We start from the raw sequence: 17,951 nt of genomic DNA on the forward strand, positions 1-17,951 counted from the left end.
TACTTCTTTTGTTTAAAGTCTTTTCAGCTGATTCAGCTCATACAAATTCTTTTACTTCAATCGTTTAGTTGTTCTTATTATACAGAGAAATGATAACTATTTCTTTGTATAATAAGAACAACTAAATCTCATTGCTACGCTTGTTTTTGTCAGAGTTGTCGATAGCAGATGCCTAGCTCAAAGCAAATTCTAAGTTCAAGAAATCATTATGTAATTAATTGGTGTTACTTCCTTATCACTTGGTGACATCTTCCTTATACAAAATGTGTCAAAAAGTGAATTATGGTGAATAACGCGGCGCGAGATTCCTAGCAACCAATTAATTATTCTTAATTTTTTATATCACATACGAAACGATACATTTTCAATTGAATTTTAGTTGTCATTTACTTACTTACATCACTAGGCCCCAACTTTTGGGTAATATATTCAGGTGCACCAAAAAGTCACATTCCGGACAAAAATTTGACAGACGAATAAGTGGGAGAAACTGTTTTCGTTTTGGCTCTCTGTCTGGTGAAAGATAGTGACGTTTTTGGTCCGCCTGAATGAAAAATATTGTATACTCGCAGCAACCCTAGAAAATGAGTCATTTTAACATTTCCTCGCTAATTGAAGTAACTTATGTAATTGTTTGTGAATATTTTTATTTTGCTTAGAGTAAAGGGCATACATAAAGCAAACTATAAACAATTAAGTAATCGTATTTTTCTACATTTTTCCAAAAAAATGTTTTTTTGGAAATTTAATAAAAATCTAGGAAAACTCAAAAGAATATGGGAAGATGTTTTCCCAAAAACAGTTCCTACCTAAAACCAAGCCGAAACGTCGTAAAAATTGTGTCGTTTTCTTTTTCCGAAAGAATTAATAGTTACCTGAGTGGCTGGGTTACATGGCATTCCCTTAACTAAGAATCGTTCTGTTCTATCTTCAAAATAAATTTTCATTCAATCAACAGACCGCATTTCTGGAAGTTGTGATACCACCCGATATAATTTACGAAGAAACGTCTGGCGATATGATGGTGCCAGAGGGTAGTTCAGCCAAGTTAATATGTAAAGCAAGAGGGTAATACTTACCGTGTTATTCAATTTTGTTGTGTGTGAAATATTCACGTTTGGCATTCCAAATTTTTCAGATTTCCAAAGCCGAAGATTACGTGGCGGCGTGAAGACGGCCGGGAAATAATCGCACGGAATGGTTCACATGGCAAGACAAAAGGTTTGTGTGTGTGGTGTTACACCGAAATGATTTTTTTATCGAAAAACTTTTCGCCCAAATAAAATGGAAAGAATTTTTTTTTTATTTCTTTTTTATTTGAACCCACAGCACTTGTGGTCGAAGGTGAAATGTTGTGGCTTTCAAAAGTAACACGATCCGAAATGGGAGCATATTTGTGTATAGCATCGAATGCCGTCCCACCCTCCGTCAGCAAAAGAATTAAGTTACAAGTTCATTGTAAGTACACACCACACCATATAACTTTCTTTTCGTTTCGTCTTTTTTTTTCGTCTTGTATTTTTTGGTTGCCGCTCTCGTTGATATTGTTTACTTTCAATTTTCGGGTGTATTGAAAAAAGAAATCTTATTCAAATATCAGCAGCACCAACACCGGAAATTTGTATTATCAATTTCCGTCGCATGATTTATGTTGATATATTTTTCACTTTCGATAACCCAAAGGCATCACGATTTACCTATACACAGTGGAAATTTATTGACGGGAATATCTATCTAGAGATATATTTTCATATCTCCAGTACCACTGTGGCATAAGAATAAGGGAAAATAGAGAAAAGGGCTACATGTATATGTACAATGCTATGCACACTGCCAATAATTCGACGGGTGGGCTGTGTGAATGGTGATGATGGGGTGGGTATCGTAGAGAACATACCTTAACATTACACATCCAAAACAAAAATATTTGAAATAGAAACGAAAACTTAGGCAAATTTTTTTTTTGACTCTTTGTTGGAAAATATATGAGAAAAGTTTTTTATTTAATGTCTGTTCGACAAAATATTAAAAAAGTTTTTCGATCTTGTTGTGTATGGTTTACAAATTAGAAAATTAGGTATAATATAGATATAAGTTGGGAGGGGTGTTATGTTTACACACAAAAAAAAAATTCTTCACATTCACGGTTTGGTACGATTTTCAGTTTGGTGTGAATTTAATCAAAAAGAATTTTTTTTTATTCAAACGATGGGATTTTTCGTGGAGTGACTTCTATCAAAAAGTTTTAACACAAAAAACGATTTTTTTTCGTGTTTTATATTTCGGTGAAATAAAATGATCGAAAAAAGTTTATTTTTAAATGTATTGATTTTGGTTCAATTCTGTTTTTCTTTTTTTTTTCTCTCGTAGAAAGAAAATGCAAATTGACTGGAAAATGAAAACACGAAATGTTTAACTTTTTGTTCTCATTTTTTTGATAGGCGTAAATAGTGAACGATAAAGCCTAACATAAAAAAAACAATAAGTCGAAATCAAATTCCAATGCTTTGCAGTGCTATTTCACACTGACACTAGCAGGAATACATATTCTTCATCTGTCATATAATTTACTCATCTGCTATCCACAACGACGTCCAACGAAAGCGATAATTACTGCCCTGTCTTCTATTGTAAGGGTGTTAACTGAAGAAATGCTTGTCAAAATCACCGAATTCGCCCGCAAACAGCACTTAAAATTTGTGTTGTCGTATTTGAAGTAATAGATTTTTAATGCGAAAATTCTCGTTGGTTTTTTGTGACAAAAACGTTGTGTGCAATCGTAGGTGACAATTCACTCAAATGTGTTTATACTCAAATAGTAATTTATGCAAATAGTTGTGAAAAGAGGTAGTCTTTGTCATTAGATGTGATGTTAACAAACGAACGAAGCGAGTTTGATAACTACAGCTGCGAAAAATGAACTTTTGAAATGCAAAACATAACTCTACCTTTAACATACATTCTACTGTATGAACGAAATATGGTATGAACAATCAAGTAGACTGCATTTATGTACGCTTCAAAAATTGGTTCACTGCGATTATATATCTCAATAGCGGAAAATGGTTAGAGGTGTTGCTGGATAAGCATTGGGTTTTGGTGTCGGTGGTTCGAAATTTGGTCAGTAAAGAATTTTTATTTGCGTTTAATGGTTCAGATGTTCAGAAGGAGTGGTGAAAAGTAAATCCATTTCACCACTAGTGACGAAAAGCATATTTGAAAAAAAGAGAAAAAAAGACCCTTCGATCGCCACCCAAATCACGCATGAAAAAGTTTAGTTTTCCACAACGCAGTTGCAGAAAAATGAAATATTACACTAACTCTGAAAATTAACAATTCAGAGTAGAAAATGTTGATTTTGTCCCCCGTTCCTTTTGTGAAATATAGTTATTTGTTCACAGAAGGAAACAATATTTCCAACTTTTTTCCCAATTTCAACACAATAAACACAACGCTTTCCATAGCAAAAACTATTTTCTCGCCTAGTTCTGAAAAGAAAATGTGTACTAACACCTTTCACCAAAATGATCCAGGTTAGATTCCCTTGTCAGACAATTTCATTCGAATTTTTCTAGCGGTTATATCGCATTGGTAAGGTCTAAAAGTTCACTCAAGCTTCATAAATTTGGTTAATTGCGGTTGTTTGGGGGCTGCAAGGACACTGAATGACTCAAATGATGTAAGCCAATTAAATATTTGTGCTCATATGTCTAGCCTACATTTAGGCGAGATATCACTTGGACGGAAGCCATGTTAAGTCATAGGTCCAGACTGCACTTGTTATCAGCTGTAATAGGCTGTTAGTTACATCTCTAAATAAATGAAATCAAATCCAAACTGTCTATTCCGTTTTTTTGTTCCAAGTCTAACTCGACCAAATTTCGACTCTCACTTCGCTCCAGGAATCTGTCATTTTCTTAAACAAACACCTATTTATTGTATCAAGCATTGAACAATACAGTAAATTTTGGAAGTTTCGATTTATATTCAGAACACTCAACATTAGGTCACACCGTTATAACAGAAGTAAATGGTGCAGTGCTTTTAAATATTCTTACCGTGCTGTAATTTGTGATTTGCTAGATCGAATGTTCCATACGTTAGATTGGAGAAATGCAAGTGCTAATTCATTGACATTACGGATTTGTTTTTAATTAACACAAAAATACGCAAATATCAAACAATGAAAACGCTTTTGAAATACATTTCCTGGAATTCAAATTCCATGGCATCGTTGCCATGTTAATCCGATGATGACGATACTATGAAATGAATTTAGTAAATTAGATATTTCATTAAAAGTTATCTACGTGTTCCAATCTATGCATTGAGTACGAATTGAGTAAATTCAGAAAATGTAATTTTGAACTGTGAATAGCAAAAGAGACGGAAAGAAAATTCATTAGCACATCTGATAATAAAAACCGGAATGGAAACTGATTCAAACTAAGTTGTTGGTTCGTTTGAGAGCGTATGCTGACGCACCAAAATTAAGTAATTATAACGGTTGAATCAAATACTTTTATCAAGTACATCGGGTTTGTTTATCGTGGCAGAAATCCTATCGTGTTTTTCAAATTTACTTAATTATTCATCTGACATCTGGAAATTGTTGCTTGTGAATCGAAAGAGAAAACTGATTTTTTGAGGCAAAATTCAACACAGCTGCAGATGCCGCCGATAAAAAGCTTTCTACTTCAAATGATAAAATCTAGCGAAATTCATTTTTACAACGGCAAATCACTATGTAAGAATTCTGTCACTTCATTTGTTACTTGGTCCTTGCAAAATCATTTACTTCATAAGTTTTACCAAACGCTTTGCTATTATAAGACGAATTTAAACGGAGTTCGTCGGTAATTTTTGTTGTCAGTCTAGATAACAAATGACGAGTCGTTTCTAAAAGTTTGGATCTTTCTGACTTTTTACCTGCGTAGCTGCGTATAGTCATGGTTTATTTACTTTAGGTGCCCTATAAATAAAATATGTCCCACGAAGCGTTGGTCGCGTCTCAGAATTTGCAAGAAAGTCTAAAACTCAATCAATTATCAATTATTTCTCTGTGTTACAGTTTTGTTGAACGCCAACAGATAGAAATCTTTTACTTCAATTTGTTGATGAGATATCAATAGAAGACAAATGACTCATTGGAATATCTTTAATAAAGATTTTTTATTATATTTGTATTTTCAGGTTAATCTGAACCTGCCCAACAAGTACACCTAATTACCATAGCACTATCAAATCTGGTTCAGGTCAATCGGATTTTAGGAAAATTTAGTTAGTTATGAACCTTTTCCAAGCTTTATTAAATTTAAAGCGGGTCACCATCGAGAAAATTCTTTTCATTTGTACAATGTTTTGTCTTACGCGGTGATACTTCTATTGTTTAAACTATTTTTGCGGTTTTAAGTCGAAATCTATTACATCATTTGGTTTAACTTTTAAGTATATAACAGAGTCCCAACCAGTGCGTATCGCTGACCTTCTTCCCCGTTGTCGATAACAGATGACTAACCGTTCCTAACTCTTCCGCCTCTATTATGTGCTTGTGAATGTTGATTACAAATTTGATTCATTTCATTTCCGAAGAAAAATAAAATTCTCATAATTTCAGCACTTCCTTAAATTTAATATCGCTCGTTCATAATCTCAACTCAAAAATATTTCCTATACCATTGAAGCAATCCCTCCACCGATATACAAAATATTATCCGAGCCTCCATTCATCATCATTTTCAACATGATCAAAACAAGATAAATACTCCCGAAAATCACAGCGAAAATTTTCATCACATCATGTATATCGCATAAAATTTTCAACTTTTCTTCTCACAAACATAGACTGACTGTGTGTTGTATTATATACATGTGTAGACACACAGTCAGCCCAACTGTATTTTATATCAGGAGCAATAATGGAAAAGTCAAAATATGTAAATTTAAAACATATTTTCACCATCTGTGTGCTAATGTGAATAAATATCACAGTTAAAGTTGCACCGAATTGGAGTTATTGGTGTTTGATAAACTCTTGTTTTCTATATTTTAACACACTACAATAACACTGGTTCTGACTCCCCCGAATTTGTGTTTAATAATTCAATGGTCTTTGACTTTTGTGGGGTTTTCGGTTCAAATTTATTAGGTTAATTAGGACATCGATAATTTTCCATGTTATGGTTTTATGCCCATTATACACGCATTATAAATAGAGGAATGTAATACATTATAATGAGACCGACAAAAGGGTTTTCTGAGTATTTTGTTTTAAGCTGATGAACACAAAGACGACAAGTGGAAAAGGAACTCGATGTGACAAGGGTTACGGTGATGGTTTTTTTTCCTCTCTATTTTGTTTGGAGACGAAGACTTTCAGTTATTTCTGGAGACACAGTACCATATCATCCAATAATGTCTTTGGGATGGGACAAGACGTTTTACATAAATTTGTCTTGTAAAGTAAGTTTAAGTTTATTCGGTGTTTAGAAGTTCATTAATTTTGTTGATCTCAACGGAGATTGATTTGGCGAGCTTGAGAACTAACACAAACTGAAAGCCTTTTTCAATTTGTCTCATTTGGTTAATAATTTGCAGATTTATTTAATGGCAGGTCCGAATTTGTGGTCTATTTAAGTCGGAGTACAAGTATGAAAGGAACATGAAATTCTACCTTTCTTTGCGTAAATAATTCATTGGAGGTGGAGGACATTGTGAATTGTGACTGAATTCTCTAGAGTAGCTTGCCGTTTACGTAAATTAAATATTTCGCCTTTAGTGAACTACAAACGTGCAATGCGTTGAAACCACAACACACAGGTGAAATACCACTCCATATCTGGCACACGACATTGTACGACAATGTTTTTATGTCACAATTTAATAATTGAAGACCAAACTATGAGTTGTTGAGTTTAATAAAATAAAATTTCAACTTAAACGGCAATGAAAATCACTGATGCAATTTCTACTAAGACTTAAATTACCTTATTCAATGTTCACGTTCACACCTGGATTCTGCAGTGTACTTTGAAAGTAGCTTAAAGTATTAAACTTTCAACCGTATGTTTCCGCATGTGTAAAATTTGTGATGCACCATGTTTGGCAAATGACGACCGACCAAACGTTTCATCAAAGCTTTCACGAAGCTTGGAAGCTTTAACTGGCTGCTGCTGAAAACATTTTTTAAAAGTTTATTTTCGAGTAACGTTAGACTCTAAGGCTAAGATATAGCTAGCGATTAATATATTTTCATTCCGTGGCGGAGCCGTGGCTTTTGGAATTCGAGGATTGAGTGACAATGTTGTGCCAGACTTACAAGTAAATATTTTATTGCTCAACAGCGAGAAAGTGCGGGAAGTATTAACAATTATTCGTTTGAGAGGGAAGTGCAGAATCGTTCCTAAGCCTCTACTGACCCCTTGCGTTTTCTGATGGTACATGGTCATTCAAGCCTGTGGTACTGATTTTTAATCCTTGCCTTAACTTTAAATTGAGCATTTTCAAAGCCTTGCGCGTTACTACGACAATTTTCCCGTTTTCCCGCAACTCTTCGTAACTCCTGACATACGTAAGTGGCCTCTCAATTTAAATGTTTGGTAAATGAGTGGATGAACAAATAAATGGAAAAATAAATTTTAACGAACTTAATATCGTGAACGGGACAGAATCAAAGCTACGGTCAAACAGTAATTGAACTGTTGGGTACAAAACTCAAAAATGCAGATGCAAATCATTGTCGATCCAAATACATGTCGAGTGAAATGCCATTTCTCCTAGGCTGTAAACAACTTCGGTTATCTCATTAGTTTCACACATTCGTAAATTTCAGACATGCTTTGCGCACTACAACTGCATGTTACGGCTGCTACAGAATTTAATGTCAATTTATCAATGAAGATATTAAAGTGCCTCAGGGAATGTCAGCTCCTTAGTCCTTACATTCCAACAATCAATTGCAGCAGTTCACCAGTAATAACCTAATAATTTTTTAATTCACTGATGGGCATTGAGGTGCACAAAGCAGTAATAACATGAAATAGTCACGGTATTTAACAGCTTTTATAGTTATGTTACGCCATACCCACCGTCGAAAAAGAAAGTAATTTTATAGACTTCGAAAAACTTTTTAGATAATGCAGAAAAAAATCCTATCTGCACCAGCAAAGTTATCCGTAACGTTCGATTAATCGACCAACATTCTTTCTGTTTAAAAGTTATTACAGAAAATGTTTGCTAACCGAACTTATGTCTACAGTGCATACGAGACTAATAAATCAAATTAAATTCTATAAACAAATGCATGCAAATGTACGGTCGGAGTAAAGTGATATTCATTTTTGTTGGAGTGTTGCTGCATAAATACATATTTTCCGACAAAACATTATACGAGAAACGAACTCATCGCCCACCCAGTCAAACAACCGGAAAAGTGTAAACAAACGAAATTTTGTGTACACACACCATAGCACAAAACGGTTTTCTATTCTCCCGACAACAACACACTAAAAACATAACGATTCGATTTTCCCACAGGCTATAACGACTAAAACTTAAATTATTTTCCTATTTTTCAGTTCACCCGCTGATTCAAGTTCCCAACCAATTGGTCGGAGCACCGGTTGGTACAGATGTCACACTCGTTTGCAATGCAGAGGCGTCTCCGAAAGCCATAAATTATTGGCAAAGAGAGAATGGTGAGTGTACAAAATGAACTCTTGATTTATATTTTTTCCATACACCATATTTGCATATCAATGTCATGTGTGTGTAAATACTGTGCAGTGTATACTGTGCACTACTTTATGTACAGTTCATGAAAATAAAAAAAAATTTAATTTATTTTTTGTGTAAAGTGGGTTTTGTGGTTACACCGAACAAAACAAACTATCAAAAATCAACGAAAATTTGATTATCCCCGCCGTTTTTTTTTCATCCTTTCCACTTTTTCTGTTACATGTTACACAACCCAGGCGAAATGATAATCCCAAATGATCGGTACAGCATGACCGAAACGGATAATTCAATGTATGCTGTACAAATGGTGCTGATTATAAAAAAACTACAGAAATCGGATTTTGGCGGATACAAATGCATATCAAAAAACAGCATCGGCGGAATCGAAGCTACAATACGACTGTACGGTGAGTGTTTCCAACATTTTCTTTTTAACGTTTTGCCCCGTACTTAGGGATATTTGGTTTCATGTGCTGATGATTATCAAAGCAGAGAGTAAGGGCAAATACAGATGTCCAAGACAGACGGATTAACACATTTTACTTATAATGAATAGTTAAATGCAGAAAGAGGATGTGTTACATTAGCGAATTATAAGAAAAATGAAATTTGCAACAACGAGCTCCGTTCCGAATAGGTTACGAATGACGATGCTTTTTGTTCAAACTATCAAGGCAACTTCTACTGACATCTTCAGCCTATAAAAACCGAGTCAAATAAATAACATTTTTCTTATAATTTGCTAATTTGACATGTACTATTTCTACTTTTAACTATTCATTTTCATAAAGCAAGATGTCTGTTTATATGAAGTAATAGATTTTGTTCCAATCTTTTAAAAATACATAGGTTTCTTGGAGAAACCTTTGGAAATGTGTAAATTTATGTGTTTTGCAAAGGTTTCTCCAAGTGGGTTAAGTTATCGACCACAAACTCCCTTAAAAGTAACGCATTTTTGCATGCTTTAATATTTTTACATTTTCAAAAAAAAGATTTTGGTTCAGAGAAATCATCAAAAAACGAATATTTTTGCGCACAAATGTAGGCTAGAAAATTGCTGGTCATTTCACGATCAGCTAAGTGTGGGTAATTGCTACGATATCGCCTTTGTAAAGATTTTTAGTCAGTAGGTGTAGAGATATGCCTTTGTCTCGGTGTTTGCACTAGATTCACGTACGCACTAGGTTCATGTACATACACTAAGGAATACATGAAGTCGTACGGGGCCAATCGTAGCAATTTGCAGCAATCTCTCCACTAGTTTTTGTTATTCGTTCGTTTATTAGTTTTCTATGATACAAAATATAGACACTCCACTTGGGTTTTAATATAATATTGAACATCTGTTGTTAATGCACACGAAAATACTTCAGCGTTTCAGCTTCAAAATTTTGTATTCTTTCGATTTGTCTTATTTTCCTTTGAACATAAAATGGACGTGAACGAAACTATGTTGCAACTCTCTCTCTATAGTTGAAAATTAACAGACATTCTTGTCAGAGACTTTAATAAGAAAATGGAAAAAGTTTAAAATTATATTCGGACTGGAGTGTGGGTTACAAAATCGAGATTTATATGCAACAGGGTAGGTCACGATCGATCTGCCATGCTTCGACTTTAGATAATTTTTTGTCGTTTCCAGACCGTTTCCAACGATACGATGTTGATGTTCTATTCTTTTCAACTAGTTAATTAATGTAAGCAATTTAAGAACACAAAGAAAAAACGAGAAAAGTTATACGGCCCAATCGCTTGTGTCTAGTCTCGTAAAAACAAAAAAAAAATTTTCTTTAACATTTTTTAGAAAATGTGAGAATATTAGGATCGCTAAGTAGAAGTAGGATGAACCTCTACGAATCTATAACTTCGAACATAATCACAGAAATCCTATGCTGTTAGTAGTTCTCTCAACATTTTATATTCTAAATGATTTTATGATACTATCTGAGGAAAGTTAGGCGCGTAACTGATATATCACCTAAATGTAGGCTAAGCATATGTACACAAATAAACAGTGACCAATTTTTTTTATCTGGTCAGTCATCTGTTATCAACAATAGCGACAAAACTAAACCACAAACTATGGCTTGCTTTGTTAGCTTTGAACGTTAAAGTTTACAAGATTCTGTCAAATCCTGTTCAAACTACAGAAGTACAAGATTTAATGTGTACATATTCGACGAGGTATAGGGTAATGTTTTGAGAATGAATTTTTTGAAGACAGTCTATTGGTACGTATAGCTAATTTCAGATCACGGGGTTTTACGAACAACTGTTATCGATAAAGACAACGAAAATAAATCATGAACTTTTACTAAAATCGTCCTGTATAGCAAAGTACAAGTTAGAACAAAAAAATTAAGTAAAAGATTTTGTTTCAGTCGAAAATACTTAGATCAGATCAATTCAATGACTGTCCTAATGAGAGCTTGCCGTGTCTGCGGAAGATTATTTTTTAATTAATTTTTCTTCTCTAGACCGACTTCTTTAAGCGAAATCCAGAAATTGCCAGTCTTTCGGAAGAGTATAATTAAAAATTGTATGAATGAACTGTGCGTTTTAAAAGTTTCGTTTGATTAGATTGAGTTCTCTCTCATTATATATACCTCCGCAATATACTTACAATTCCAAATTTATAAAGTGATTGAGGTTGAGAGTGAATCAATTACTCGACAAGTGCTCTAAAACTGTAAATTTTCTTTCAGATTTTTGATGAATAAATTCCACTTCATATTTCATTCTGCATACACATGATGAAACAACGCTAACATGAAATTTATTTTTCAGGAGACAAATTTATTTGCTTTATAATTAAATGTTCAATTCTGAACAGCTCCAAATAGATCCCCATACGTGTACAGTGTTGTGTGTATGACTATCACGATGTATAGAATGAAGGACGACAAAATGTTTAGTAGTTTACTGTATGTTAAAGTGCCCAGCGAAAATATCTGCATTCTGTCGTAGAAATTCAATCGATATACGAGGGAATAATTTATTCAACCAACGCTAACCATTCTAAATGGCATCTCCAGTGAAAATAATATTGTTTCCAGTCATTTTTTTCTTTCTTCCTACCACTTTTCCCTTCCTTTTTGGCTCATAACAATTTAACAGTTATTAAAAGAACAGTTGAGAAGTGACTGAAACTTTTTTTTCTTTACTTTTTTTATTATTCCCTCCGGTTTGGATACCTTTATGTCTCATGCGAATTAAATATTAAAGATGAGAACCGTGTAGCTGTGAGAATATAATGCTCGAGTGTGAGATGAGATTATCGTACGATTTCAACGTGCCGGAGTTTTTTTTTTCTGCTACTTCGTGCAGCTTCTTGTGTTATAAGTCGTAACAGGAGACGTCATCTGAGATTTTCTTTTATATTTTTTTTGCTTTTAAAGTCATTATTTAGCAATTTTATACTTTTGCTCATTTAATTCGGATCACAATTTCGTTGACATTGTCAATTCTTTAACTTTTACAGAAATGGAACTGTCGAAGAAATCGAAACATCAAAAGATTAACTATGAGGATGGGAATGAGGTGAGTAGAATGGGCAAACGAATTTTTATCGGTTTTGTCATTTTGCATTTAAACATAAACATATTTTGAGTTTGAGCGTAAACGATGAAAATTATGGTCTATTCGGAAATTTACACCGCGCTAACAATAATATTGTGTGCATGCTATAAACACAAAACCGCGGTTTAATATTACAATGTTCATTAGTGGCGGGGAACATAAAATTTTTTGATGAGAAAATAAACCGTTGATGTATGTAAGCGTAAGCTATATACGCCTGTATATACGTTGAAAATGCACCATTTGCCAAACTGAAATAAACCAACCAATAAATGTTGAGGAAAATATGGAACGGAATATTTAAAAGTTTTTCATATCGGGAAATGACTTGAGGTTTCATGAAGTGAAAGCTTTCGTCGTATTAAGTCTCATGAATTACATCTTCTCGAGAGCCGGTGAAAGTTATGTTAGTTTAGAAGTTTGCGATTCCAAGAGAGATACGACTTCTCTAGAGCTATCCCATTTGTAGAGCTGTAAATCCTAAAGAGCTCAAAATATCGAAAGTTACAGTCGTAACTCGCTGAATGTCAATTACGAGTCTCTGATGTTTAAGGTGAATTTTTGAAGAGTGACGAAACCAGGACTACGAATGAGTTACAGGATGGCATCGATGATTCTGTACTACAAACCTTCAAAGTTTTAGTCAACGTTTATCTGTATTCAGTTCCTAGATACCACTGCCAATCATTGAGAAAAAGTTTCGAGAAAATCGAGAAAAAATCCCAAAATTTGATGAAAACAAGGAAAGTTGAAAAAACTTCTAGAAAATTCGTGAAAATCGAAAAGTTTTCCGACTTTTTTTTCAATTTTGATTTTTTTTCGAATTTGAGACATATTAGAAAGTCAAGAAAAGAATCATAATTTCACATATTTCTGGCCAAGACATTCTTTAAATCGATTTTTCACTATGAAGCCATGATGGCTCATTTTTGGTCAAATGTAGAAAAATGTAGACTACTACCAGAAAAATGAATGAAAGAAAACTCGAGAAAATCCAGATTTTTTGAATGATTTTCTTCAATTTTCCTGATTTCGGGAAAATTCACAAAAATAAAGAAAATTCGAGAAAATTAAGCAAACTTTCTTCCAATGTAGGCAGTGTATGATGACCATAAAATTAAATATGAAACACACTGAGGAATGCATGTGAATTCCACTGTAAATTTGTGTACCTAGCGTTAACACATTTATGTCAACAATACAATGAAAATGATTCATTTCATTATATTAAATGCTCTGCTCATATCTTTCCCTTATCTGATACCAGCGAAATGAACCACTCCGGACGGTTTTACTGAACTTCGTCTTGTTATACCTTATTACACCACTCGTTACGGAAAACTGTCTACGACTTTTATTTTAGAGAGGTACTTAAACCACTTGTCAACAAAATTTTGTTTAGTGGACGGTGTAACCGACTCAATTTTAAATTAATTTTAAAAATTTACACCATAACCAAACCTTCCACCAAACGAATAAAAAAAAAATTGAAAATAATTTTCCAGGAAAGTAACAATTTATCGACAAATGAGGAGTTCAATGAAGACGGTTTAATTAATAAAAATGGACGCTTGTATAAAGGACTTCAAACTGGTGAAGCAGACATTAACAGCAAAGCAAACACTCGACAACCTACGCCATCATTTCTATTTGTTTTTGTCATTTTAGCAATAGTCTTTCCATTGCCAGCTGTAAATATTTGCAGCATTTGTAATAAGAGATTTTTATTCATGAGCTCATAGTAAATTTCAATTAGGTTCTGTTTGCTTATTTCGGTATATTTATAATATTAGTTTGCTGGTAGAAAATCATTTAATTGTTGAGAATGGTTGGTGAAAGATGAGAAGAGAGAAAAAAAAAACGGGGAGTAGTTCAGTTGGTCTCCATTCTGTTTGAAATTAATTTTCGTATAAGAAAATAATATGCGAAAGCAGTAGGTATGAAATAATTTGTTATTGCACACTGGTAGCGGGAAGAAATGTTCACAAAAATACAGGTAACATCATACAAATCAACATCAAATCTACAGCAAATGGGCCTATTGAATAAAAGAATCTATTTTTGTTAATTCGTTCGGCTAACGTTAATAATATGAGAGGGGAAAACAACTAGAGAAAGTGGAAGGACAGGCGTGAAATAGATGTAATATTTGATCACGTTTGACCAAATCTTTGGTCAAGTAAATAAAATCGTCGGTAAGGTAGGTCAAATCAACAGTAGTGAAGCCCAACTCCATTGTAAGGTAGATCGGGTCTTTGATAACTTAAATAAATTCGTCGATAATTTACAGTTCAGCTGTTGCTGATTCTGCACAAGTCTTTGGTTTACAAACTGTAGATCAAATCGTCAGTAAGTAAATAGCCCGAATCGTTGACAAAGAGATACCTTTGTCTAGTTGTTTTCTCCTCGAAAATATGAAAATATTAATTCTGTTGACTGGGTTGAGTTCTGACACTCGATAAAAAGCAGTTTCATTATTTTTTGTTCAAATATTGCAAATCCTGTGTTTGATAAATAAAATTGATCTACCGGGGTTCAAGTGCTCGAGTGTCGCTTATTTCTAGACTTTCCGAAAATTTGTATTCAATGACACAATATGTGTATCAGCGTTTCGTGAATAGAAATTACCAGGTCGTCGGTTACGCTAAATCATTGTTATGCAACGATGGAAATTTATAAAGTTGTTGCAAATTGAAATGAATTTGATTTTGTCAAAAAAAAGATAATTTTCCAAACAATGAACCAGTCGATGAAAATGAGCGAGCTCCTAAATTTTTGTCAGTTTTGTTGAAAATTTTATTTCCAAAAGTTATATATCACCAAGTTAGTAAATCGCGACAAGTATAATGAATTATATTAATAAATGTGGCTTGAAAATAAAATAAATTTACAAAATGAAGCATAATTACGACAAAAAAAAAATTAATAAAATTGTTCATGAAATTAATGGAGGAAAATTTTTGGCATATATTTAAAACAAAATCGATTGTTGGTGTCATATAGGTATGATAATGTCGTCAGTTGATTGTGTGTAAATAATATATAATTTCTATGTCGAAAAGTAAAATTGATGAAAACAGTGCTCATTGTAAATAAAAATTAAAAACTCAAACTAGATAACCAAACTGAATTTTTACTCATTTTAAGTATTCGTTTGAACTGATCGTCAACGAGACTGTTGTCTCAAGATGCTTGCGGGTCGAAAATCGTTTTTAACATCAATTTTTATAAACTTTCGGGGCCGCTAAATGTAAAATACATTACAAAACTCGGCGTCGCCTCGGATCAGCAAAATTCACACGAAACTGGATTTTTCAACTTTTTATATCTTGTTGCGGCTATTAAATGAGTTGCGGATGTTCGATTCCATCTGTCTATGCATTCAAATATGAATGCTGGTATCAAGATGACATACACGCTTCATAACTGAAAATCATGCTTTTCAGAAACTCAGTGACGAAAAGTGAAAGTTTCGTTGCCTCTTACGACAAAAACGTTGTATGCAATTCGGTGATAAATGATTTTTTTTTGGCACACGATGTGTGCCTCACGAAATACTCGCGGTGGCATCAATAACTATTTCATCGAGCAAACTACATTTTTCCGCTCTCATCGTACAATCTTTTACACAACACGAATGAAAAACACAATGTCGCGTTCCCGTGTGATTATTGACGGATTCACCTCGGTTAAACTCACGCAATTTCCAACAATCTGTCATGGTCGAGCTGGCTTTATAGACGCGGTACCGCTACTATTATCCAACTTCATCACACAGATTATGTCTGAATCTAGTGGCCCTTTGTATTTCTCCCAGCTAATCACATTTACTTAATTTGCGGTCCTCCTCAAATGAAATTTCATTTCGAATATTTAAAATTTCGTTTCGGCATTTTATTAACGATGTCCAATCTACTACTTCTCTTGCTTAAACGATTTTTTATTGTTTGACGGAAAATCTTTTACTTCATTAGGCTTAACATACGTTTTGTTATATAAGAAGATTCTGTCGATAACAGATGACTGGCTGTTATTATCTACGTCATTCATAAGTTTATTTGATCAAAAATGAAGTTTGGTTCACAACAAATGCTCTTTGTAATTGTTGATTCACTTTGTTCGCTCATGCTACAATTGCACACACTCTCTAGTTGTCTACTGAATACTGAAATCTTTTGAAATTTTGTATTCACCAAAGTACAGACCTCTAGTTAGTTGTACCTTTGATGAATTTGACCTAATTTTATTTTATATTTAAATGTAGAAAATGTGTCAGATACCTGCAAACAAAAACATATTTATCAAGGAAATCAGAACTTCTTATAAATCCTTATCCTGAAGTGCCAGCTTCGGGAAAACGCAAAGTTGTTTTGCCGTTGAACAACGCATTTCTTTTAATTAAGTTTCCATTTTTCTCTGTTTCATCTAAATCCTTCATCTCTTATCCACGGATTAGCAACCATCCAGCTGAACGAATATATCCATCATTATCCACAAATTTATTGACATCATTCTTCATCCTAATCGCATACGATCCAGTCGTATAAAATGATTCGCATAACAATAATTCTGACATTTCGATGATGCCACAAGCTTTAAGTAGAAACGAAATGATTACACACACATCACACTGACTGATATGGTGTTGAGTGTTTTCCAAATCCAAACCATATATCCAAGTGTAATGCAACCATTAGTATGCCCAAAGGGTACAACCGAATGTGTTGTTGATGTGTTCGTATAAACAGAAAATCCCTTAAACATTTTGTGTTTTCTTTTCGTTTTCGGAGCTTTTTTTTGTTGTTGTTGTTGTTACTCTGTTTTGCTCTATCGTTACTCTCTACATATGTTTGATACATTTATTCAATTCAATTTCGGTAGAGACATAAAAATATTAGTAAAAATGAAAATATCTGAGCATAATTTTAGTATAAAACATTTCTTACACGGTTATTGTAATATTGTAATAGTGACGTCATCAATATAAATATCGTTACTAAGAGAACAGAAAATAAATGAATTAATCGGAGAAATGATACCAGATGGCGTTCCATTGATCAGCTCTTACCTGTGGAATCAGTGCAGCGCCATCTGTTATCATTTCTATGGGAATAAATAAATTAATAAGTTAAAAGTGAAAATGAAAATCAAGTGCCAAATAATAAAATATTTGAAAATGGCGCCATTTAATTAACTATTAAAAATTATGGATTTTATACTTTAAGGAAAATGTAAACTATATTCGACATTGTTATTAATATAAATGAATAAATAAATAAAAATGAAAATGAAAAGTTGATTAACCCAACCAAATACACATTACAATAAGGAAAATTAAATTAGATTTAATGGACAATATGGTGGACGATGGAAAATAAATAAATAAAATTAAATAAAAAATGGAAACAAAAATGTTAATAATAAAACTTATGAGAAAATTCAAAAAAAAGAATATTTAAAAACAAAAAAACCACACAAACAATTTGTATATAAAATTATATAAAAAAAAAACAAAAATAAATATAATTGTAATGACATAAACTATTATTGTAATAAGAAAAATAAATAAAAAAATGACAAAATATTGTATTATTCAGAATGTGATTGAGTTTTTCCTTTTTTATTGCAGGTGTAGA

General features: G+C 33.2%; 1 protein-coding gene across 6 annotated transcripts in view; it reads left to right on the forward strand.

Moving 5' to 3' along the window:
* The window catches only part of LOC119078887 (opioid-binding protein/cell adhesion molecule), a 111,336-nt gene extending 93,741 nt beyond the window's left edge, over positions 1–17,595 (forward strand). For all 6 annotated transcript variants that reach the window (XM_037186610.1, XM_037186614.1, XM_037186613.1 and 3 more), the window contains exons 8-14: positions 959–1,068; positions 1,139–1,221; positions 1,330–1,458; positions 8,577–8,696; positions 8,973–9,143; positions 12,218–12,276; positions 13,821–17,595. In XM_037186610.1, coding sequence (XP_037042505.1) covers positions 959–1,068; positions 1,139–1,221; positions 1,330–1,458; positions 8,577–8,696; positions 8,973–9,143; positions 12,218–12,276; positions 13,821–14,057 — 909 coding nt within the window. In that variant the 3' untranslated portion in view covers positions 14,058–17,595. The remainder of the gene's footprint in view (positions 1–958; positions 1,069–1,138; positions 1,222–1,329; positions 1,459–8,576; positions 8,697–8,972; positions 9,144–12,217; positions 12,277–13,820) is intronic.
* The last annotated feature ends 356 nt before the right edge of the window (positions 17,596–17,951 follow it).

Source organism: Bradysia coprophila, unplaced genomic scaffold, assembly GCF_014529535.1.
Source record: "Bradysia coprophila strain Holo2 unplaced genomic scaffold, BU_Bcop_v1 contig_297, whole genome shotgun sequence".
NCBI classification, from domain to species: Eukaryota; Metazoa; Arthropoda; class Insecta; order Diptera; family Sciaridae; genus Bradysia; species Bradysia coprophila.